Source organism: Panthera tigris, chromosome C1 (assembly GCF_018350195.1).
Source record: "Panthera tigris isolate Pti1 chromosome C1, P.tigris_Pti1_mat1.1, whole genome shotgun sequence".
In the NCBI taxonomy this organism is placed as follows: domain Eukaryota; kingdom Metazoa; phylum Chordata; class Mammalia; order Carnivora; family Felidae; genus Panthera; species Panthera tigris.
The window spans coordinates 113211153-113237267 of record NC_056667.1 but is presented as its reverse complement, the minus strand read 5'-3'; the positions used below and the strand labels follow the sequence as shown (position 1 = coordinate 113237267).

Below are 26115 nucleotides of genomic sequence, written 5' to 3'. Positions count from 1 at the left end.
AGAGTGCTCAGTGACCCTGTTTACATAGCTGTTTTACAAGCACCAGAACTATTAAAAACATAGTTTGGAATGTATGATTTGCATTGTATCATGGCATAAATACCAAAAAGGCATTTTACAAAATAAAAAAATACATATATTTAATAAGAATATTTAGTTAAAAAAACTAGATTGAACTAAACCCTCTAAGCAGTTAAAAGCACGTATGTATGTGTATATATATATATCTTCAAGTGTAATTTTTATCAAAGTTTCAAAGAAAATAAGAGATAGCATTTTTAATCAAGAATTGTGAGAGGTTCTTTTAAGTCTGACATAAATTTCAGACACCTGGAAATAGAATATATTAAAAATATTGTCCGTATAAATGTTTTAAAAACTTCCCTGTGACCTTCCATAAAAATACATATATAATGATAGCACTCCCTCAATAACTTAGAAAGGTAGTTCAAAATTTAATTAATGGGTAAAAATCTCCCACAAATGATTTTTAATGAATAACTTAAAGAGAAATCAAGAACATGAGTATGTAAAAAATTGCTCTCAAATATATGAAAGGATATTCAACAACACCCATTAATAAAAAGGAATGCAAATTCATGCTACAAGTGATATTTTTCACTTATACTGCAGACACCAAAAACCTTATAATGTTGGCATGGGTGTGGAGTAACCAGAGCTATTTCATACATTGTTAGTGGGATGGTAATTAATATTATATCAAAGAAAGAGCAATGTCTTCAAAATTAGAACTTTATGGTCTTCAACCCAACAGTTCTGTTTCTAGCAATATATCCTACAGTCATAAGCAAATGTGTGCAATGGGACATATGTTAGGAGTTTTTATAGATTGGAAATTACCCAGAAGTCCATCAAAACAGGGTTAATTAAGAATCGTGCTAAACCCTGTAGGGAAACATCTCTGCCAGGGTGCCCTGGTGACCTCACACTATCTACGTGGTCCACACAACCAGAGCTTTGCACAACAGCTGATTTGAGGCTTGGCGGGATGCCTTATGCTCTTCCCGAAACACCAGAGGTTGGAGGCCTGCAATTAGCAGCTTCAAGGCCATTTCCCACTCACTGCACCTGCTCCGTGGGAAGCTGTCATGACAGTTTCTTGTTGCCTCTTAGGTTCTGATAAGGCATGAGGCTTTCTGCCATGTGCTCGCAGAATAGAGGTGCATCATCTAGAATTGGTGAGCTAAAGTCTAGAATAAGATCTGTAGCAATGGAGAACCGTGTAGCTTATACTGTGGTCATCTGACCCCTTTTTTATCACCTTTTTTTGGTGTGTGGGACAGGGACCATGGGGAACAGCAATGTTTGGACACTCTTGCCTTTGTTGACTCTGTAAGTTACAAACCGTCTGAATCTACAAGTGGCTCCTTTGCCTTTACAGGTGGGTCAGTCAGGTCTTGGTCTTGGGCTTGCCTTGTTTTGTGTGTGTGTGTTTGACAAAGCCGTACAGAAGCATTATGCAGCCATTAAAAAGAATGAGGCAACCCTATATATTCTGGTGGGAACCATCAACAATATGATTAGTTTTTTTTATGTAATTTTATTTATTTTTTTAATATTTATTTTTGAGAGAGAGAGTGTGAGCATGGGAGGGGCAGAGGGAGAGGGAGACACAGAATCTGAAGCAGGCTACAGGCTCTGAGCTGTCAGTATAGAGCCTGATGTGGGGCTTGAACTCAGGAGTCACGAGTCATGACCTGAGCCGAAGTCAGATGCCCCAAAATAATTTGTTAAAAGAAGAGAAAAATCATTGTGGACTACAGTGTAAACAGTATCTGTGTTTAAAATTAGAAAGAAAATATGGACTTGACAGCAGACTTCATATAGACAGAAACCTGTGGGAGAGACTAAGGAGGCAGACAAGATGGAAATTAAGAGAATGGGGTCAATGAAGATGGAAACCTTACTTTTCCCTGACTACCTTAAAAAAACGCTTTGAATTTTGTACTACATGCAGAAGTATTTTAAGGAGAAACGGAGATGATAGAAAGAATATATGACTCAAAAGGTTTCTTTTGCTACTAAACTTACAACCTCTGATTTATGTTTATTAATAGTTTTTTTCAAAGCAATTACCACTTCAGAATATGTTATTAAATTTACTTATTTTAAAGGCTTATTTAAAATTTTTTTAATGCTTATTTATTTTTGAGACAGAGAGAGACAGAGCATGAACGGGGGAGGGTCAGAGATAGGGAGACAGAGAATCTGAAGCAGGCTCCAGGCTCCAAGGTGTCAGCACAGAGCCCAACGCAGGGCTCAAACTCACGGACTGTGACATCATGACCTGAGCCGAAGTCGGATGCTTAACCAACTGAGCCACCCAGGCGCCCGTTAAAGGTTTATTTTTAAAGTTTGTTTATTTATTTTGAGGGAGAGAGAGGGAGCACATGCATGAGGGGTGGGAACAGAGAGAGAGGGAGAGAGAGAATCCCAAGAAAACTCCACACTGCTAGTGCAGAGCTTGATATGATGCAGGGCTTGATCTCACACATGGTGAGATCATGACCTGAGCCAAAACCAAGAGTTAGACGCTAAACCAACTGAGCCACCCAGGAGCCCCTAAATTTACTTATTTTAAATTGTCTCTCAACATCCCTGTCCTAGTTGTAGAATTCAAGCTTATCATAAAAGTTGACTTTTTTTTTTTAACTTTCATTTATTTATTTATTTTTAATTTTTTTTAACATTTATTTATTATTGAAATACAGAGAGAGTCAGAGTGTTGGCAGGGGAGGGGCAGAGGGAGAGGGAGACACAGAATCTGAAGCAGGCTCCAGGCTCTGAGCTGTCAGCACAGAGCCCAACACAGGGCTTGAACTCACAAACCGCAAGATCATGACCTGAGCTGAAGTCGGACGCTTAACCGACTGAGCCACCGAAGCGCCCCTCATTTATTTTTATAGAAATGTGTCTGGTCCATAATATACACTCAATAAATATGGGCTGACTAAATGAAGGAAGCTTCCTTCTGTAATTATAAAAGGTAATATTTCCTGCCCAACTTTTGTTCCGGTAAGAAGTTCCTTCTAGGTCTGCCATGTTTGAAGGCCACCACCCTTGCTTTAGCTTGACATTGCCTGAAGGACACTTCTCTTAGAACTCAGGCATGATTTGGGGCGCTTGGGTGGCTCAGTCGGTTAAGCGGCCAACTTCGGCTCAGGTCATGATTTCGCGGTCCGTGTGTTCCAGGCCCGCGTCCGGCTCTGGGCTGACAGCTCAGAGCCTGGAGCCTGCTTCGGATTCTGTGTCTCTCTCTCTCTGACCCTCCCCCGTTCATGCTCTGTCTCTCTCTGTCTCAAAAATAAATAAACGTTAAAAAAAAATTAAAAAAAAACAAAAAAAAAAAAAACTCAGGCATGATTCAAGGACTGGCCAGAAATAATGCAACTACTTATTTAGTGATCAGAATAACCACAGATCACCAAGGAAACGGTTTTCCAGATCACATGGCGGCGTAATCGATCCTTTTCTTTCTTTGGAAACTCAGTTGCAAGGCTAAAGTAGAGGGCCTATGTGGAAAAAAATAAATGAAAGAAAATAAGGGAAAAGATAATGAGTAAATGCAAAGCGGAAATAAAGAGGAGGAAAGTGGGAGGAATAAAAAAAAAAAAGAAAAGAAATACTATTTTGTGTGGTATTTTGTGATTTTGTTTTACCCCTAAAGCAGCCTTGTGAGGGAAATTATTATGGCTTATATCACAAACGTAAAACCAAGACAAGAGAGATGGATAACCCCCCCACCCCAATCACCCCCAATAACCACTGTGTAACAGTGGCTATCCCCCAATAACCACTGTGTAACAGAAATAAGACTTGAGCTCAGATCTGTGTAACTGTTCAACTGGAGACCCTTCTAGTGAACAGACATTCTCCCAAGGATGGATGATCCCTCAATATATGAGCGCAGCCTCTGGTCCTTATCCTGGCCTCTGCAGTGTACAAGACTTGAAGCCACAGTAATTGCTTCCATTTTTCTTTCTACTTTAAAATTTGAGATTGCTGTGATTCGTGGACTTGATAATTTTACGTTTCCCCACATTTTATAACTGCAAACTGGAATATAAAAACTTCTCTTCTCTTCCATGTATATTAAAAGTGAACTAATTGTGTTGAACATGGTGGAGGAAGTATTTCAATACTAGCATTAAAAAAACTCACAAAAATCTTTGTTTTCATTGACATGAGCTAAAAGAACAAATGAAAAATTCCTTCCTATTTTATTTTAACTGCTATTGGGGTGGGGGATGTAACAGGTTTCAGTTATCTGATAAGACATCTTGAGCCTGGCTGAATTATTATAACCATCGATAAAATATTATAGAATTAGCCATGCCACAGTTGAATATGTGTATAGCCCAAAAGAAGAGTACAAATGGAGGTCCACATACCATGAGTTTACATATTTAAAGGGTTACAAATAAGCTAACAAGCTGTTGAATAAAATATGTTCTAGTCTCCTGCTTTGACGAATGTAACTTACCTGGTACATCCCATATGTTCAAGCCCTGTCTACAGTGGAAACAGTTGCCCCTTGGCCACTGCTCAGACCTATGCATCCATGGTCCATCCTCAGGATGGCAGATGAGGAGAGAACCATTCAGGCCCACAAGGCACTTTCAGAACTGTTTCGGCAGGAAGCTCTGGGGTGCTGTATAAGGAAATTGTGTTTTATAAGGGTGGTAGCAGCTTTCCATAGTTGTTTCCCCTTGGCTCCCCCATGAGGCAGGATGGAACTGGGGAAAGGTCAAGTGGGGCCCACCTGGGTTCTGGCTCCACAGCAGGAGCCCGTTTTGCCTGGGTGTATGGGGGATACTGCAGTTAGGATTTTTAATGAGCTCCTTGTTTGAATGCAGAAACATACATGATTTAACCCACTGTCCAAAACCTAAGGTAAAAATATTGTTAAGTTCACTCAGACAGAACAAGTTATAAATATGTGTTGAACCAATTGGGCTGTGTCAGCACCTGACGTCTATGAGTCTGTAAAAAGATGCTTATTTAGAGACAGGAACCATAGGCTAGCAATTGACAAAAGTTGGGCCAAGAGCAGCACTAAAGATACTACTGGAAATTAAATAAATAAATAAAGGTGGCTGGAATCTAGCCGCCGGTGCAAAACATGCTTATAGATTGAGGATATAGGGTTGTTCCAGCAGAGGAAATAGGGAAAGCTGATTTATGCTGTTGAGGAAACTGATGGTTTCTGCTGCAATAATTGTACATCACCTCTTCTTTTCTCCCCCTCAGGGAGACTGCAGACATCCTACCAACAGTGTATATAACACAGTTGCCCAGGATTAAGGAGGTCCAGAGGGTATGAGATTTTCAGTTTTAAAAATGGGAAAGTTTCTGGAAAACCAGGGCAAGATGTTGACCTGAACCTGGGGCCTGATTTACTAGGAGGGCCACTCTATGGAGCCAGCAGTAGCAAAAGTGATAGGGGAGGTAGTGTGTGCAGTGGATAAGAGATGAGGTTCTGGATCAAAGTGCTTGACATTCCAACAACTCCACCTCTTGACTGTAAGGCCTCAGTCAAGACGCTAAAGCTCTGTGTGTCATCGTTTTCTTCATCATTAGTCTGGAGCAGAGAACAATACCCAACTCAAAAGTCAGAAGTAAAATAATGTAAGTAAACTCTAAGCCTAGTGCCCAATGTGCAAAATGAATCAATGCATGCCACTGTTGGTATTATTAGAACAAAAACTTATCCAAGAGAGAGTTCTGAGGCCAAATCCAACTGACACATACAGAGCAAAGTTGGGCTTGGGTTCAAAGGCAAAGCCAGAGCAAGGTAAATGTGGACCTGGAGTGTTAGGCAGGAGGCACGGACACAAACAAGGCACTTTGTATGACGAGGGGGACTGGTGAAATCAAGGCTCCCTTGTACTCAATGCAAGTCTGTGTCTGGGTCAGAGATTACTCGCTTTCTGTCCCCAGCAACACAGACATAGGGCATTTCTTGTGCAGAAATGAGGGGACACTGGGAATTTATAAAAGACTAGATTATGGAAACAATAAAGAAGAGGTAATTCTTGATGAACATGTAACCTTTTATATTCTCTAATTTGTGACCCTAAAGTAGTGACAAAAATAAGACATCATATATACCGTATGCCTTTTAAAGAGATCAAACATTCCAGAAAAGTTACAGAGTCATCAATCAAGTCAAATAGTAGAGAAAAAGCCCTAAGATGGTGACCTTGGGAAAGATTTTGGGCTGCTATTATCTCATGTGGCCAGTTTGGTATTTTTCTTTTTTTAACTATTTAAATTCAGGCTACTGTTTAAAAATCAAAAGATTTCACGGGAAAATTGGGGTTTCTGGTCTCATTTCAAATGGCAGAAACTCATAACCTTTGAGAACATTCCAAAAGTCAGTGATGGGTTCTTCCTGCATAAGGGCCACGGACTCTACCCATGGTTCACCAAGCACCAAGCCAGTAGCCATCAACTCGACCCATGGTTCACCAAGCACCAAACCAGTGCAAGTTGTAATGGTTGAAAAAGAAGACAGCTGTTTGAATCTATTTTCATCCACTCTCTGTTAAAAAGTGGACTATCAGAGCAAAAGTGAGACAAACATTCACAAACTGGAAACTTCAAAAGTACCAGAAATCTCAGTCTGACAGAAAAAGGAATCTTCCAAGCAGGAAGACTCTCAAATTTAAACTGGGCCAGGGAAAAAGCCAATAAAGAGGAGTTAACTCAATGCCATAGAAGTAACATCAAAGATTTAAAAAGAGAAGCAAACCCCAGACAAACAAGAGGACTGAGATCAAAGGAAGAGAGAGTGGCAGATTCTGGACCTCATACATTTAACATCAAAGCAGGTTTTCTTCTGGGACTCATCCAGTTGAAGCCCACCTGTGACACCAGCAAGCCCATCAGGTTACCAGATGGACTATGTTGCCCAAGACACTGAGACTGTGAGTGGAACTTTACAATCGAACCCCCGGTTTTGTTGCCCAATAAGATCAATGAAAGGCACACTATGCAATTTGGCAGGAACAAACAAGAAAAGTAAGCTAAGAAAGGGGCTAGATTGACCAAAGCAAAAGAACAATCATAAGGCAAAATCAGTTTTTAAAGTAAATCGCTAGTGCTCTTTTTTAAAAGCAATTCAACAAATATTTGTTGGATTTGTTAGGTTTGAATCCTACCTCTTGCATTAAATATTCAAAAATGAGTGAGATATTGTCTGTGTCCTTGAGAAATGTTTTTAGAGAGATGATTCCAAAACATTCAACTAATATTTATTCAGCATCCATTATATATCAGGCATCATTTCAAGTGCTTGGAATATTGGAAGATGTCAGAGAAAAAACAAAGACACTACCCTCATAATGCTTGCATTTTAGCAGGAGAATCAAACCATAAGCAGTAAATATAACAAGTAAATTACATAGTGAGTAAGATGACACATGCAAAAATATATCTAGGTAATAGATTGGAAGTTCAAAGACAGACAGAAACAGGTTACTGTTTTGAATATGTTGTTCAGGGTGGGCATCACTGAGATGGTGTTAATTGAACAAATATTTTTTAAAATGTGATTTTGTCAAAGGCTATTTGGAAAGAACTGGTTCAGGGTATCTGGTCCCCTTACACTGTAACAATTATATAGCGTTATGAGCCCATGAACTAATAGAAGCTGGTTTCCAGCTCTGCGATCCATATACTGAAGACCTTTGGGCAACATCATACAGATGATGCTCTCTGAAATATAATCTCTGTTCAGTATCATCAATATCTGCCCCAAGGTGGAATATGCCAGAGTCTGAATGGACACGAAGGATCATATCATAAGAATCCTGCACAATGAAATTAGTGAATGAAGAGGTTCATAGCGTACAGGAAGGTTTGGCTTGAAAGCAAAGATTAATTTAAGGAGACTCATTAAAGTTTAAAGGAAATATATGGGCAATTGTAAACATAATAATGATATGTGGGGCAATAAAAATAATAGTTTGTACAACACATATATTTAAGGAACTAAAAAAAAATAGAATAGAAATTCAGGAAATCAAAAAAAGAAATAAATCAAAAACAATACTTTTTAGAATGATGACTGAATTTAAAAATGTAGAACATGACCCTGAGAAGATATCCTCCCTACCTGTAGAACAAGTGATAACAGATTTTTAATTACTATTCTTATAATACTATATAATTACTAGTCTTCCTAATTTGAAAACAAATGAAAATAGTCAGTGACCATAAAATTCTAGCAAGACATATCTCTCTTTTTCTTTTTCCACTCAATATAAATGGAAATCTAGAACTGACCAATAAGCCTTTTTAAAGGAGAACACAATGTATTTAGTTCCAGTGTTCTGAAAATCTAAAAACCAGGAGGCATCTATAGGATGTTGGGGGAAAGTTAGTCTGTTTATTAATTCAAAACAAAAGTCACTCTCTTGAATTGCTATTGAATAAAATATCAATATAGATTATCACAACCTTTAGACTGAAAAATATTAAAGGAATTACTGTCCATACAGATTTCATTCAGAAATTGTTGAATCTAATGCCACAAAATGACAGTTTGGAAGAACTTCTTAACTGAGAAGTTTCTTCAGTATGAACAACACTGATAACAGTAAGCATTTATGCCAGGATCTGTTCTTAACCCTTCAGGTATAGGAAAGCTTTTAATTCTCACAACACCCAGTCACACTAAGTTGTTTATGTGACAGAAGTATCATCATTACCCTCATTTTGTATATGAGGATCACGAATCAAATAGAAGTTATGTCTTTTCCCCACGGTCCCACAGAAAGTACGAAACAGATATGGGCTTGATTCCAGCCAGAGAAGTTCCTGAAGCAGTGCCTTTAAACACTTGGCTGTGAAAAGGGAGATGAACACTGATATAATTTATAAATTTATGCAATTTCCTAACAAATTGCTACATAACATAATACCTTAAAAAGGAATTTCAAACTGGAAAAAGTAGGAAGACTGATTAATAATAATCATTATGATAGTTTAAGTAAACAAAATTAGAGCAAGTTGGGGCTGAAGAAAAAACACAAAACAAAACAATCTGTGCTTCATAGAAAGTAATCCAGGGGCACCTGCATTGCTCAGTTGGCTAAGTTTCCGATTCTTGGTTGCAGCTCCAGTCATGATCTCAAGGTTTTGGGGTTCTTCCATCAACTGATGAATGGATAAAGAAATTGTGGTTTATATACACAATGGAATACTACCTGGCAATGAGAAAGAATGAAATATGGCCCTTTGTAGCAACATGGATGGAACTGGAGAATGTTATGCTAAGTGAAATAAGCCATACAGAGAAAGACAGATACCATATGTTTTCACTCTTATGTGGATTCTGAGAAACTTAACAGAAACCCATGGGGGAGGGGAAGGGAAAAAAAAAGAGGTTAGAGTGGGAGAGAGCCAAACCATAAGAGACTTTTAAAAACTGAGAATAAACCGAGGGTTGATTGGGGGTGGGAGGGCGGGGAGGGTGGGTGATGGACATTGAGGAGGGCACCTGTTGGGATGAGGACTGGGTGTTGTATGGAAACCAATTGGACAATAAATTTCACATTTAAAAAAAATGGTTTTGTGGGTTCAAGCCCCCCATTGGGCTCTGCTCTGGTGATGTGGAGCTTGCTTGGGATTCTCTCTCTCCTTCTCTCTGTCCCTCCCCCACTTGCACTGTCTGTCTCTCTTGAAACAAATAAACTTAGAAAAGTTAAAAATTAATAAAAAGAAACTGATTCAAAGCCATTGTTTGAGAAGCTAGGTGATCTTAGTGACTGTCTTCCAAGTCAGCTTCATAAAACAGTAACCACTGCAGAGTCTATATAGCAAAAACGTGTAAGAGACAATAAAAAAAATAAGAAACAAAATAGAATAAAGCAATGTAGATAATATTTATAATTACAGCAATAAATTTAAAAATTATCTACAATTCCACAGGGGGTAAGTAGTCTCATACTGCTTTAATAAACAAACACCATACATATGTGGTTTACAAGAAACACACTTATTGTAGAAATAAACAAAAGTGTTTTTTTTTTTTTATAAAAATTTGGAATCGGGGACAAAGATACACCACATAAATTTATAGAAAAAGCAGGGTTGGAAAAAATAATACCACTGAAAGTAAAAATTAACATCAGAAGATAAAGGCTGTCATAAAATAATAATCATTATGGTCCTTATTTAAAAACACCTAGACTGGGGTGCCTGAGTGGCTCATTCTGTTGAGTGTCCAAGTGTTGATTTCATCTCAGGTCATGACCCTGTGGTTTGTGGGTTCAAACCTCATGTCAAGCTCTGCACTGACAGGGTGAAGGCTGTTTGGGATTCTCTTTCTCTCTCTTTACCCTTCCCCCGTTTATTCTCTCTCTCTCTCTCTCTCTCTCTCTCTCTAATAAATAAATAAGCAAACATTAAAAAATACCCACTTATGCTAGGCAGATGTATGTATCAAGTAAAATACCAAATACAAAAATTAAAAAAAAAACTATCTGTTCCTACTATTTAGATATTTGTTAACACTACCCTTACATGAGCTGCCCGTGTGGCAGTTCCAGGATAGATGCCCAGGAGCCAGACTAAAGGAAGTGATCATTAGTTTTCCAATTCTGCTGCCAGATGAATGAACTAATGGGCAGCATTAAAGGAGAAAAGTCAGTGTTGTGAACTTGGGTGACAGTCAATCAGATGCCAGCTGAAGTAAGCAGAATAATTTGAGAATGATCAATATTCATTTTTTGCAAATAATAGTCAAATAATTTGGCCATCTCAGGTCATGAGAGTGAACTTAGTGTGAATGGCTTGATGGACAGAAACATTGTCCAGAATAATATTTTAATTTTTATTCTCACAGTTTTGGTAAACCAGATAAAAATATGAATGTAAATGATCTGAGGAACAGAATTATTAATGCAGAATTAATAAACACATATCAAGTATAGCCTACAAGGGTTTATGAAGTATTTATATAAAATCAATACTATATGTGTAGGAAAGAATCAATATATGAAGCAAATTTTTCCATTCTAACTTACAACAAACAATAATTCAATAGTATAATTATAATCCCAAATTTTCAGCTACCTGAAAAATTTGAAAATATAAGAGGTCAAAAAATGTACACTGACACTCAAATGTGCAGAAACATCGTTTTGTTTCTTCTCCCCAACTGAATTTGACAGGCAGAAAAATCCAACCCGGATGATAAATGATAACTAGTTAATGCCTGCTTAAGACTTAGTGCACTGTGTAAGTATTGGGTTATATTGATGTTTCCTATTTCCTCTTCTTCTTCCCTTTTCCCTGGGCAGATCACTGGCCGGGGTGGGGGAGGGGGGCTGTGTAATTTCCAGCATTAGAGGCAGTATGGGCTAAAGGGTTGGTTTCTACGGTTGCTGTCCATGGTACTGGCAATGGGCTCCTGCTTTGAGGTCTGGTCACTTGGCCTCTCCCAGACCTCCAGGTCCAACCACCATCCTCAGTCCATCCATATCCCCCAGCCTGTGAGACCCTCAGCAGCCTACCTCACACTATACTAGAATAACCAGGTCGTGGTGAAGAACCCTCACACCTTTCTGTATTATTTCCCTCAGCCATTGATAGTCTGTCTCCCTTCTGGCAAAGTTTGCTCTGGGTCCCTGCTGAACTAGAGGCATCTCTAATAGACTTTAGCCATCACTGTTTTGGGAATGAGGGGTGGGGGAGATACCTCTGTGCTTTCCAAAATCCATCTTGTGATCAATATGACTGTCCCCCAGGCCTCAGCAGGTTTCAATCTTGAAGAGAATCAAAGAACAGGGCCTACACTGATTTCTAATTATACTCTTGTCTCTTGTCCCTACCAAATTTCTCCAAAAATCCCCCACCCAGGCTATAAACAGCTTTTGCTGTCCTTAGTGTGATTGGAAATTACAATTTTATAGTAGATAGTACACTCTATATTACTTGACTTCTAAAATAAATTTCTCTACCCCAAATCTTTCAAACACTAATTTTTTTTCTATTTAAAAAAGTGTTTTTTTCCTCTTTCTCTCTTTTTCAAGTATTTCCTGTAATTCTTATTTTCCTAAATCACAACTGAGTGAAGTAGAGCGTTAAAAACATTTTTACAAATTGAGGAAGGTGGCCAACATTTAAAAAAGTATCATTATATGTTTTAAATTATAAAAATGAATAAGAACTTATGTCCACACAAAAACCTGCACATGAATGTTTATAGCAGCTTTATTTGTAGTTGCCAAAACTTGGAAGCAACCAAGATGTCCTTTAGTAGGTGAATGGATAAATAAACTATGGTAGATCCAGATGGAATATATTCAGCAGTAAAGAGAAATGAGCTATCAAGCCATGAAAAGGCATGGAAGAACTTTAAATCCATATTATGAATTGAAATAACCCAATCTGTGAAGGCTACATACTGTATGATTCCAATAGTATGCCATTCTGGGAAGGGAAAAACTTCAGAGGCAGTAAAAAGATCAACGGTTGCCAAGGGTTGTAGTTGGGGGGCACGGGAGAGGGATGAATTGGCAGAGGACAGAGGTTTTTTTTAGTGCAGTGTAACTATTCTATATGATACTGTAATGGTGGATACATGGCATTATACATTTGTCCAAACCCAAAGAATGTACAACACCAAGGGTGAACTTGAGTGATCATAATGTGAGGTTCACCAGTTAAGACAAATGTACCATTCTGGTGAAGGATGTTGACAATGAAAGAGGCTATGTATGGGTGAGGACAGAGGGTAGATGGAAACCTCTGTACCTTCCTCTCAGTTCCATTGTGGACCTAAACTGCTCAGCACCCAAAAAAATGTATTTACAAAAAAATAATTAAAAATGACAAATATTCCATTTAGTTCTTACGTTATAAATTTGACTTATGGAAACAATGTAGAAAACAGAAATGGAACTTTTTTAATGTAACTGAGTCAAATTGAAAATATTTGAATACTGCAACAAATCAAGAAGGAAGATTTTATACAAGTTATCAAAGAAAGAATTGCACAAAATATTTGTGAACTGAACAATTTCATTGGTGTTTTAAGTTTTCCACAGTATTTCCCAAGATTTATGAGCCATTCTTAAATAGAGTCAAAGATAACATTCCCATAGTTTTTCTCAGAGACAAATCTAGGCTTGATCTAAATACTTGACAAAAGATGAAAATTAGAGCACAAACTGATTTACTATTTAAAGTATGAGCACGTGTATTTCAGGGCAAATGAAGCACATGTGTGGTTCAATCAAAGAGCCTATTAATTTATGATCTATTAATATAATTGAACCTATCAGAAGTTTCAATATAATACCCTGTATTCTTATTTTATGGGGATTTCTTAAAAACCAATGGATAAAACAGCATTCATTTCTCAGTTTGAATAAACAAACAAATGGGCTAATAAATGATTTATGTGTAAAATAGGAGTAGAAAGATATCTCTTTAATGTGATGTGCTGTCAGAATCAGTATAGTATATACTCAGGAAATACATAAAAATTACTGTTTTGTTTTTGCAAAGTTCTATATCATGAATTTAAGAAGTTTTTACAAAGACAGTGAAACAAGAGAAACATGTATAAAAATTGGCTCGAGGGGTACCTGGTTGGCTCAATCTGTTAAGCTCCCAACTCTTGATCTCAGCTCAGGTCATGATCTCATGGTTTGTGAGTTTGAGCCCCTTGTCGGGCTCTGTGCTGACAGCTCAGAGCCTGGAGCCCGCTTCGGATTCTGTGTCTCCCTCTCTCTCTGCCTCTCCCTCGCTCATGCTGTGTCTCTTCCTCTCTCAAAAATAAATAAACATTAAAAAATGTATTAAAAAAAAGCAACTTGTATTTTACTGGAAGAAAGTGGTAAAAACTAATAATAATGCAAAAACTAATATCTCATGTTCTTCCAAGAGACAGCCATAATTAACAGTTCAGTGCATTTCCTCCAAGTTTATACTGTAAGAACAATTTTTGTTGTTGACATCATACATTATACCCAATTATAACTTGCATTTTTCAATCAATATTATGTTCATTTGCCATTTTATCACGTGTTCAGTAAGCACCAATATTGACAACTAAGTAACCTTCTATCATACTAATTCTTTATCATTTCCTTTAAAGAAACTGTATGGCATATTTACATTATTTCCTATCTTTCATTTTTATAGAAAATAATTTGGATATAATCATGTACATAGGCTCTTTTGCTACGATGCAGACTTTTAAACTAGGTCTCCCTCCGGGTGAATTGAGGTATATTATGTTTGTCCCTTGTCTTTCATTTGGCCATACTATCTCAGATGTTTGGACAAGAGATAAATATAACGTTGTTGATTTTCTTTTATTTTTTTCACCTTCTATAAATTATTGTTTTATTTGGTATTAAAAAGGTTCAGAAAGGAAGTGAAATAGTTTTGTAAAATAAGCCCTTAAAAAGCAAGCAATTATAGTTATTTTTATGTGGGCTAATCAGTATCCTTTTAAATGTGCAATCAAGTGGCATCTATAATTATTTGAGCCACTTGGCTCACACATACAATTGAAACTACTAAAATTCACTCTCTTTTCTTTCCTACTCCTTCAGGGCTTATAACTAAGAGTTGATTTTTTTTCTCTCTCTCTCTTCATAAAGCTTAGTTTTGGAGGAATTCCAGTACCAGGAAAACCTGGAACCTTTTTAAAGAAAAACTTCCATGGATGTATTGAAAACCTTTACTACAATGGAGTAAACATAATTGACCTGGCTAAAAGACGAAAGCATCAGATCTACACGGTGGTAAGTTAACATCTTTCTCAGTGTGGTGATTTCTAACATGTTGGAGTAAGTCTTTCTTCCATCCTGAACCTCTTTATAATGTGTTTATGTTACACACTTTGAGGTCCTATCAGCCTCCCAAGTGAAACTGGGAAGCAACAGAAAATGCAGGAATCGAGTCAGTGTGAATAACGTTATGAGGAGTAACAAAGCATGAGAGGCACCTGAAGAATTCTATTTTCCTGTCCAGCTGTGGGTAGTGTTTGCAGCTTCCTCTGTGTTAACATAAATGTCTTTATTATCTCTGTGAAATGCAACAGTAGAACCGCAGATTCTGTTAACTTCTATAGCTTGAGAGTTATGTATTTCTCTACTTATCATTTGTATTAAAATTTTGAATGAGGGTTTAAACCTTTGTCTTTGAGATTTCCTCTGATGAATTTATCGTGCTAGCAAGTTATATAATTTTCTAATTAATTAACTAATATTTATCTTCCCGAATAGACTACGAGTTTTGTGAGTGTCAGACCGGTCTCTTTCTTGTTCACCACTGCATTCCCAATACTAGCAGACTGCCTTGTATATAGTAGGTGCTCAATAATGGTGTTGATATTTACAACTATATTTGTGGATTGGTTTATTTCTCTCTGTTTTTATTTCATATATTTTGTATCCCTGTTGTTTAGTACATGCACAGTTAGGATTGCTATGTCTCCCTGGCGGATTGGCCATTTTGTCATTACATAATGTTCTTCTCTGTCTGTGATTGTTTTATTTGGTCTGAAGTCTACTTTATCTGATATTAATATAAACACTCTTCAGTGTTTTTGATTAACATTTATAAGAAATGTCATTTTTTTCATTTGCATACATTTAACCAGCCTATATCACATATTTGAAGTGATTTTCTTGTAGACAGTAAATAGTACAGTTATTTTTAAATCCACTTCATCAATTTCTTTTAATTGGTGTATTTAAACCATTTACATGTAATGGTAATTATTGGTGTGTTGGTGCTCAAATGCCTGTTTTCTTTTTTGTTTTCTGTTTGTTACCTCCATTTTTTATTTCTCTTTTCTCTCCACCTTCCTGTGTTTTTCTTGAATGACTTTTAGAATTTTGTTTTGATTTATGTAGTGTTTGAATGCATCTCTGTGTATACTTTTTGCTGGTAGTTTCTTTAGGTATTATAAATATGCATCTTATGACAGTTTACTGGTATTTCACCAATTTAAGTGGAGTTTGTAAATCTTACCTACCTTTATATTCTTTTACCTTTTCCTGTTTATTATATAATTCTCTTAATTATTATTTCCTATCTATATAACTGGAATCATAATAAGTGTTATTTTGCTTCAACTGCCAAACCTAATTTAGAAATCTCAAAAGAAGAAGAAAAATCTGTTTTACTATTTTTGCTTAGTGTTGTTCTTTATTCCTTCCTGAATTTTCCAGATTTCTTCTTTTATCATCTCATTTCTATTTAAAAAATCATTTTTTGCCATTTTTCGAAGTGTATGCTCATGACAAATTCTTAGTTTTCCCTCAATCTATAATGTGTTGGTAGCTATTCCATCCTTGAAAGATATGTTCTTCGTGTATAAGACTTTGGGTTGAATGCTGTTTTCTTTCAGGCCTTGAGAATGGAGCCACTTCCTTCTGGCTTCAATGGTTTCTGGTGAAAAATCCACCATTATTAAAAAATTTTGCCCCATGGATAAGCTGTCATTTCTCTTTCAGTGCTTTCAAGATCTTTCCTTTGTCTTTAGTTTTTGCGAGTTTGACCATTATGTATTGTGTGATTTCCTTAGGTTTACCCTGTTTGGATTTCATTCTGTCTCCTGAATCGGTGGGCTCTTGTCTTTCACTAAACTTGGGAAATGTTCTGCCGTTTATTTGAGTATTTTCTAGTCCTCTATTTCTCTTCTCCTTTCTGAATGTCACAAATATGAATGCTGGATCTTTTACTACAATTCCACAGGTCCCTAATCCTCTGTTCATATTCTTTTTTTTCTTAGCTCTTTTGTCTTGTGTTCAAACTGGGTAATTTCCGTTGTCATATCTTCAAGTTCACTAATTCTTTCCTCATTCCCTTCATTCTGTTACTGCACATATTTGTTAATTATTTTTATGTCTGTTACTATATTTTTCAGTTCTAAATTTTTCGTTTGTCTTTATTTTCTGTTTCCTTGCTAAGACTTTCTGTGTTTTACTGGATATTTATATTTTATTACTTGTCTCAAATATCTAATTGTTCCTTGGAGGAGTTTTATTATAATGTCTGCTTAAAAATACCTGTCATGTAATTCTAACATTATTTTTTCTCATCTCAGTGCTGGCATCTGTTGATTGTCTTTTTCATTCAATTTAATGTCTTCCTGTTTCTTGGTGTGACAAGAGTTTTTTTTTTTTTTATTTTAACCTGGACATTTTAGAGATTATACTATGATGAATTATATTTAAACCTGCTCTATTAGCTGTCTTCCTCTGACAATATTGCAGTAGTAGAGAGGGAGATATTACCTCCACTCTGCTAGGGGAGGGTAGAGTCCAGATTTTCCGCTCAGCACCCATTGACTCTTAAGGGTAAGGTGGAGAGGGATGAAAGTTCCAGCTCTCCACTAACACTTAAGTGATAGCTCTCCCTGGCTGGGGTATGTATGAAAGCCTCATTACTATTCTTCATGGCACATCCATTAACATTACAATGTGTATGTGTGTGTGTGTGTGTGCGCCCTTCTTATTACTAGACTGTGATAAATGTCATGACTCTGCACTAAGACGTCTTCTACACCATCCCTACAGGGGATGGGTATGGTTCCTCTAACTGCTGAGTGGGGGTAGACAGTCCAAGTTCTACCCCACATGTGGTTTCAGTTGATACTACAGGTAGAGACTTGCTACTCTCTGACAAGGCTTAAAGTCCCAGCTTGCTAATCAGTCTTCTTTGACACAGCCTTGACCAGGAATTTTGACATCTTGTTGCAGCATGAATGAATGGGAATAGGGCCACAGTTTTTCTGTGGTGTTTGGCTGGCATAGAGCAGTTATTGTCTGAAGGTAATTCTGTCTTACTATGCCGTTCCTTTCCTGGTTCTTTGATTATAGAGAGCAAACTTCTAATTGGGATTCACTTTTGATCTGCACCAGTTTGTCTCTCCAGGTTGCTGACTGCTTCAGCAACAAGTCTTAGATGTAAATAAGCAAAAAACCAAAAATCTGGGGGAACTTTCACTGTTGTTCTGTGGGTCTCAAGATCCTTATGCATGCTTTCTTCTCTCAACCATTCAGAGTCTTCTTAGGTTTGTTTCATACATAATGTCTGGCAGTTTTTATTTGTACTTAGTAGGAGAAATAGAGAAAATTATACTACTCCATTTTTCCAGAAGTGGAAGTCCTTTAAACTGATACTCCTAAATCCCATGACAAGAGTAGGCCACTGTATCATAGACAGGCCAAACCTGATTCTCTTTGTGATCTGGCTAGTGGAGTATCTGGAAAACCCATAGGTCTTAAATGACCTTGATGTTTATTTTCCCCTTGATAAGTATACCTTATAATGAATATTGTATTTCATTTGGGTTTTTGGATTTTGTACAGGTAGTACATTTTATTTTTTTGTTTGTTTTTGTTTTATTTATTTTTGAGAGAACATGAGTGGGGGGTGGGGCTGAGAGAGAGGGGGACAGGGGATCTGGAGCAGGCTCTGCACTGACAGCAGTGAGCCTGATGCAGGGCTCAAACTCACAAACTGTGAGATCATGACCTGAGCCAAAGTCAGGTGCTCAACCTACTGAGCCACCCAGGTGCCCCAGTAACACATTTCCTAAAGTGGCCATTGGATTTGAGGGTATGAGATAGATTTGCTTGAAGGGAATCATAGTGGGTTAGATGTCGCCAATATTTTATTATTTTTTAATGTTTACTTATTTTTGAGAGAGAGAGACAGACAGAGTGCCAGGAGGGGAGGGGCAGGGGGAGTGGGAAACACAGAATCCAAGGCAGGCAATGGGCTCTGAGCTGTCAGCACAGAGCCTGATGTGGGGCTCGAAGCCATGAGCCATGAGATCATGACCCGAGCCGAAGTAGGACGCTTAACCGACTGAGCAACCTATGTGCCCCAAGATTGCCAGTATTTTAAAAGGCTTGGGCCAAATTTCGGACTCCTGTTGTTTTGAAGAATAAGGCTGGTGCTAAGAAGGGGTTAATCCTCTTACTCTCATTCTAAGAGATCCATTGACATTGCCTATCCATCCTTGGCTCATGCTCAGGAATCTTGACAATTATCCTACCCACATGTACTTCAGTATATCCATCTCCCAATTGACCTAAGTACTAGATTGCTGATGATATTTTTCTTGAGTCTAGTTCGGGACTTGAGCCATGTGAACACATTCATGCCCACCCCATCCCCACTAATTAAGTATTTCATAATATACCACTTCCTTTAAGTTCAATCTGCCTATTGGTAGTAAGATCACATGCTACTGGAAATTTAGTTTAGAGTAATGTCATCAACGTCAACACGTCTAAAAGGCAGGACACTACCTTCTGCTGTTCTAAGAGTTGGCAGATCATGGTGAAACACAGGCGTTTATAATAGCATGTTCAGGGGCGCCTGGGTGGCTCGGTCGGTTAAGCGTCCGACTTTGGCTCAGGTCATGATCTCACAGTCTGTGAGTTCGAGCCCCGCGTCGGGCTCTGTGCTGACAGCTCAGAGCCTGGAGCCTGTTTCAGATTCTTTGTCTCCCTCTCTCTGACCCTCCCCCGTTCATGCTCTGTCTCTCTTTGTCTCAAAAATAAATAAACGTTAAAAAAAATTAAAAAAAAAATAATAGCATGTTCAGTCCCATTGTTCATAAAAAGGTTCAAAAGTATGTGACCCTGGGTGTTATAGGTTAGTGATGAGTCACTAAATTCTATTCCTGAAACCAGTGTTACATTATATGTTAACTAACCAGAATTGAAATAAAAATTGGAAAAAAAAAGTATGCGAGCCTGAGACTTACATATAAATAACTAAAATCCTTATGGCAGTATCCAGAAAGGAAATATGCATACATATTACATGTTAGAAACATCTTTAATGATGATATATATTTAAAATTTACTGGTTACACAAAGCAAGAAAAGGAGAAATAACACAGAGGAAAAAAATGAATTGCTGAATATTGGAAGTTTTCATCATCTCCTTTTCTGGGCGAATGATTTACCAAAAACCTTAATAAATGTTGTGTTGATTTTAAACTACTTTAGCACTTACCAAGTTGCCTGAAACTTTTGTAGCGTCCTTCATTCCTGAGAGTTTAATTGGCGGTATTGTTAATACAAAGCACGAGGAAGCCATTTAGCACTAATGTAGTTGGGGAAAAAAAAATCCCAAGAAAACTGTTTTACTTTGCAGGTAGACAGCCTTTAGTTTTAACCTTCAAAATTTAAAGGGGAAATAAAACGTTATTTTTATCCAAAATTGCTTCCATCACCTTGCTTAAGTGAGAATTCACTTCATATCACTACACACACACACACACACACACACACACACACACACGTGCGCGCGCGCGCGCACACGCACCTTTATATACTTAGTCTTTTTTCCTTTAGGAATGCTGTGAGGGAAGGAATGGTTTGCATTGTTAATTACAAGCACAAACTCCTTTATTCCCCTACTCATACGTAAAGTTTTCCCCCAAAGACACAGTGTCAGCTACAGAATCAGCTTGGCTCCAGGTTACTAAGTCACTGCTGTGCTAAGTAAGGGCTTTTGAAAGGGGTGGCACTTCTGTCCTTTGCCAGTGTTCACAGACTCTCTCACAGCTAGTAAGTCTTGGAAAGTTCAGAGTTTAGCAGGAGAGTCATGGAATCAATGCATTAGGTAGCAAGGGTATGATATTACCCATAAATTATAAAATGTGATTCAAGGCTCAAGGAAGCATCTGTGTTGGCCTCATGCAGCACAGACCTCTTTAGCAAGTGGCATTCGGTGAGTATCACCATTGCAATTTGTCATTCCTTTCTGTGGGACCTGCCCACTCCCTGGAGATTTAACAGCTGTTCCATGGGGATAATTCAATTTAGTCTTTATGGCTCGATTTGACTACAAGACGATTCTCCACATCCCGAAATGCAGTAAAACTAACAGCTTAAAGTAGACATAAAAAATACCTCACTATTCTTCCTCAAATCTTTCATACTATGCTAATACAGCACCATATAATAAACAATCAGAAAGTAAATGGTCCATTGAAGTGTGTGTACAGTACCTGTAATGTGGATGATTATATACATAATATAAGAAATATATTGCCCTGCTAGTTTCCTGAAAATGATTAATTTCATACCCTCCACTTCATAAGAAATGATGCTTTTTTTGAGCTCTGCTTTCCGAGTGTTAATCCCCTCTTCTAGAGGCAAGGAGAGTAATGTGATTGTTGGGATGTTGGCTGAGGTCTAACCCACTTCACTATAGGTCTTAAAATGATTTTTTTTTCATTTAAAGGAAGAGCATAGCAGAAATGGTCTTATTATTTACTTGGTCTTTGGTAGCAGGACTATAGACATAGAATTGACTTTGGGGCTAATTGACCATGTCAATTCACTTTTGTGCCTTTGTCTACAAATAATTAAAATTAAGGAATTGAATGCATGATAGCAATAGCGAGCACATATAATGATCTCCCAACCTCATGGCTGCAATTGCTGAACAGTCACAAAACGTCTTCCACTCAGCTATCTGCTACGGAAGCCGCACAGTCTTCTGAACCCAGCACCTGCAGTAACATAATGGTTGATAGACTAGTTACATTCCTAAACACGTAGTTTTGTATTCTGTGATCCCACCAAATAACAAAAGTAGATTGGTGACAGCTTAGGTTCTATGTCCTGAATCTGACATTTAGTTTATTTCCAAACTGTATGAACCGTGAAGTGGGTTTTGAGTAAATATATTCCAATCTTATTCATGTCATTCATTTGAGAAAATTGAATGGCCATCTCTAGTCCACATTTGATCAAGTGATGGACTTCCTTGAAATGAGGCATATAAAAAAGATGTTACCCCGTGGACTTGAGTATAACAGGCATACGGATATATAATAATAGCAGGCTTTTATGAAATTTATCGTCTGTTTGTATCTACTGCCACGAAACTCACTGGAGTATGGTTGTTTATTTCTTGCAGCTCTGAATCCAAGAAAATACACTCAGAGATAAGTATAAGTGTGCACATGAGATCACACACACGCACTCACCTCTGTATATGCACGCACAGGCGTATACATGCGCCTTGACGGTAACCTTTGTCCTACCTTCCTGTGACCCAGAAGTTTATGAAAATTGCTCAGAGAAAAGTCCCTAGTGTCTGGTGAAGCCTATAATCTCTTCAGTTTGTCCCCGGGATCATGTTTCATCTCTGTGAGCATGCTCTGTGATAAATGATACTTTCCCTTGATGGAAGGAATCACTTGAAAAAGCAACTAACATATCATGTCTTCTCTCTGCACTTTCCTGCTATCTTCCACTGTCATTTGACCAGTCTGACATTCACATTACTTGCTTCTGTGTCGTATGCACCTCATACCCTGGAAAAAATATTGCTAAATTATTAGCTTCCAGAGAAGTTGCTTCCTCTCTTTTCATGGGCACATTAAAATTAGTTTCAAAGTCATATGAGGAATAATATGACTTAAAAGTTAAGAAAAAGAAACTAACAGTGGAATGGTTTTTCTCCCTGAAATTGTTCTACCTTAAATCAATGTTATGACTTGTTTTTTTCTAAGATGACTGATTTTCATGAGCTCATCTGGTAAAATCATTACATGAAGTCATTAAAATTTCTTTAGAATGTTAAAAATATACATTTCTATATATTTTTAGGGATATTTGGAATATACAGAATAAAACACACAATAAGCCAGAGAGGAAAACACTATTCTCATCTATATGTATTTTGTTTTTGTATTTTAAATGTATATTTTATAAAGCATAGGTGTTATTTTATTGACAATTTTATATCTTGCTTCTTATGGTTAATGTTTTTCTTAAAATATATTCTATATCTTTAAAATTTTTATTAAAAATTTCTCTGTATAAGCATCATTTAAACGTTAACTCACCAGAGTGTCTTTGGAGAAAACAAACATAATGAAAAAATAATTTTCTGAACATTAAAAAAAATTTTTTTTGATCTTTATTTTTGAGAGAGAGAGAGACAGAGTGTGAGTGGGGGAGGGGCACAGAGCGAGGGAGACACAGAATCCAAAGCAGGCTCCAGGCTCTGAGCTGTCAGCACTGAGCCAGATGCGGGGCTCAAACCCACAAACCGTGAGATCATGACCTGAGCTGAAGTCGGATGCCCAACGGACTGAGCCACCCAGGCACCCCATGAACACTTAGAATAGATAACCAGGAGTGAAGATTATTGGGTGAACGATTATGGATTTTTGACTCAATTGTTTAAAGTCTGTTCCAGTTTAGCCTCCACCTGCCCCCCCCCGTTTTATCCTTGTGGGTTCCACCTTATACCTTCCATTCATTTGAATATTCACTTGTATTTTAACGCTTATTCATTTTTGAGAGGCAGAGAGAAACAGAGCATGAGCGGGTAAGGGACAGAGAGAGGGAGACACAGAATCTGAAGCAGGCTCCAGGCTCTTGAGCTGTCAGCACAGAGCCTGACATGGGGCTCGAACTCATGAACTGTGAGATCATGACATGAGCTGAAGTCGATGCTCAAGGAACTGAGCTACCCAGGTGCCCCTCATTTGAATATTCAAATGAATTTAAAAGACTGTGGTTAATTTGCAACAACATGGATAGACATAGAGGGTGTAATCCTAAGTGAAATAAGTCTGTCAGAGAAAAACAATTATATGATTTCACTCATATGTAGAATTCAAGAAACAAAAGGAACAAAGAGAAAAAGAGAAAAACAACCAACCAACCAACCAAACAAAAACAAACTTAAATACAGAGAACAAACTGGTGATTGCCAGAGGGAAGATGGGTGGGGGGATGGATGAAATAGGTTAAGGGGATTAAGAGTACACCTAAATTGATGAGCACTGAGAAATGTATAGAATTATAGAATCATTATATCTTACACCAGTAACTAATGGAACACTGTTATACTTCAATAGAAAAATAAAATTAAAAAGAAGTTGGGTCTAAATGAAACTTGAAATCAACTCAGGCTCTCTTCTTCTATGCAAAACTTCTAGCTAATGAGCTGAGCATGTGTTTTAATGCTCTTTTTTTTTTTTTCCCACAACACCAGCAATGTTAGTACCTTCACTTGAAGACGTATTGTCTCAGAGAGCTGTCTTATAGATAATCATGGTGCCACAAATCACAATGCTAATGCCAGAGGAGAGGAAAGGGGGGTGACATATGGACCTGTGGTTGTGTTCACTCCTTCGTCCCTGGGACCTCTGTGAGAGACAGACAGGGACAGACATTGTTATCCACAGTTTATACTGAAAGATGCTTTTTGCCCAGGACCAGGGAAAGTCAATGATATATAGGCAATGGCTATGTCATTCACAGTCTTCTTCCTTTTCTTCTGGAAAGCACTACACCATCAGCTTTTATTCATTTTTATTATACATCTATTTTTTCCTGGGGCCTTGAATGACTTTCACGTCAAAGTGAAAAAAAAAAAAATACAAGGCTGGGCAGATTCGTGAATAGCACCACCGCTTACTTGGGAATTGAAGACCAATGAGGTGTTTCAGAAATGGCCCCTGTGTGGTTTGCTAATTGACAAATAAATCTCTCTGGGGTATCTCTTGCCATGTACGGGCATTGAGGCAGAACCCTTGCCTTTGGCCAGAGGAGGAAAGAGCCGCAGAAGCAATGTCTGGGAACAGCCTAACTCCCTTACACCGACATGGCTGTGGTCTTGGCAGGGGCTCCTCACTGGTTCCGTGGCTTTCAGCGTGTCCAGTGCCAGCGTCCCGCTTCCAGGCTCTTCCTTCCGCATTTAAGGAGGTGGCTATGAGTCTTGCACAGGGATTTTTTTGCCTCCCTCAACCCTCTGTGACCAGTGGCTCTTGTATTCCGTGATGGAAGCTTCTGTGCCTGGGTTTTGAATCTTTCATAATCAGCTGCTCCAATATATAGAAGTTTATTTCCTCCAGTTTCTCCTCAATGCTGGCTCTTTTCTAGCCAGGCCTAGATGCTTCAGTGTTTCTGGAATTCACTATGTACATACCCTGCTCTAAACCTGTTCATCCCATGTTGCTCTCATACCAGCTGAGCTCATTTTTACTTTCAGCTCTTCCCTGACCTAGCCCCAAACCAGCCATCATTTTCCAAACTCACATGTAGGGTTGACATTCTGAATCAGGATGAGCCTCAAAATATTCAGCTGCTTCTGAGAGATGGAACAGAGTACTGGAGCCCCCAGGCTGTGCCAACCACAGACCCTTGAATTGCTGCCTTGTGGGGAGGCCCAGAGAGAACTGGTAATCAGACAAGTGTAGATTTCAGGGAGCCACTTAGGAGCTTTAGGGCAGTAGACATATAGCAAATAATTAGGAAGTTTCAGAAGTTTAAAAATGGAACCACTATTAGGGTAGACCAGTGTGAACCTACTGCATTCCTGCCCTGCGTGCGTCAACCCCAGTGGGTTGTCTGTGGCTCCCTGGACCATAGGGCTAGGGAGAATCATGGATTCAAGTCCAGCCTGTATAGAAGAAGTTGCTATGATCCATAAGCAGAATCCACCATGGGTTTGGGAAAGGTGTACTGACGAATACGCTGTGACTGCTGGCCTCATCCGGCCACTCCAGATCCCACCTTCTCCTCAGAGTACCTTTCACCACTCAGCTCCATTATGCTTTCTTTGTTGCGACCCTCATACTTATACAGCATGACACAAGTCAGCATTTGATTCATCATCATCAGTCATCATTATCAAAATATAGTTTATTGAGTATCTACTGTGCTCATAGAAAATGACACTTGCCTTCAATGGGTGGGAAACTTTAAGCCTCTCTCTGCCCCAGTATGCACATACTGGGCATTGAGTCCCGTTTTAGAACTCAGAATTAGAAGCCGATGCAACTTTGCCTGTCTCTTTGTATATACTTTCTGCTCTCCTGGCCACCATTTTGATGGCCACCCTTCCTCATCTCCTCTCAGTTGCCTTAATGGTTTGGCATATATTTTTGTTTCTTTTGCCACCTTGAATACTCTAATGATTATCAGTGGTTCTCTCAATGATTCCATTCGGTTTCATAGCTTCTTGCTTTCTTGCTTTGACTACAGCTCTGATTTCCCACCTGTAAGGCCAGGTGTGCTTCTGGCCGTCATACCCCCCAACCACTGAAAATTATTGGCAGGATTC

The 26115-nt window shown here is 38.2% G+C and overlaps 1 protein-coding gene across 1 annotated transcript in view; it reads left to right on the top strand.

The window, feature by feature from the left end:
- CNTNAP5 (contactin associated protein family member 5) overlaps window positions 1–26115 on the top strand; it is a 799405-nt gene that overhangs the window by 389479 nt on the left and 383811 nt on the right. Inside the window, exon 7 of the mRNA XM_042994206.1 lies at window positions 14646–14789. Within this exon, the coding sequence (XP_042850140.1) occupies window positions 14646–14789 (144 nt within the window). The remainder of the gene's footprint in view (window positions 1–14645; window positions 14790–26115) is intronic.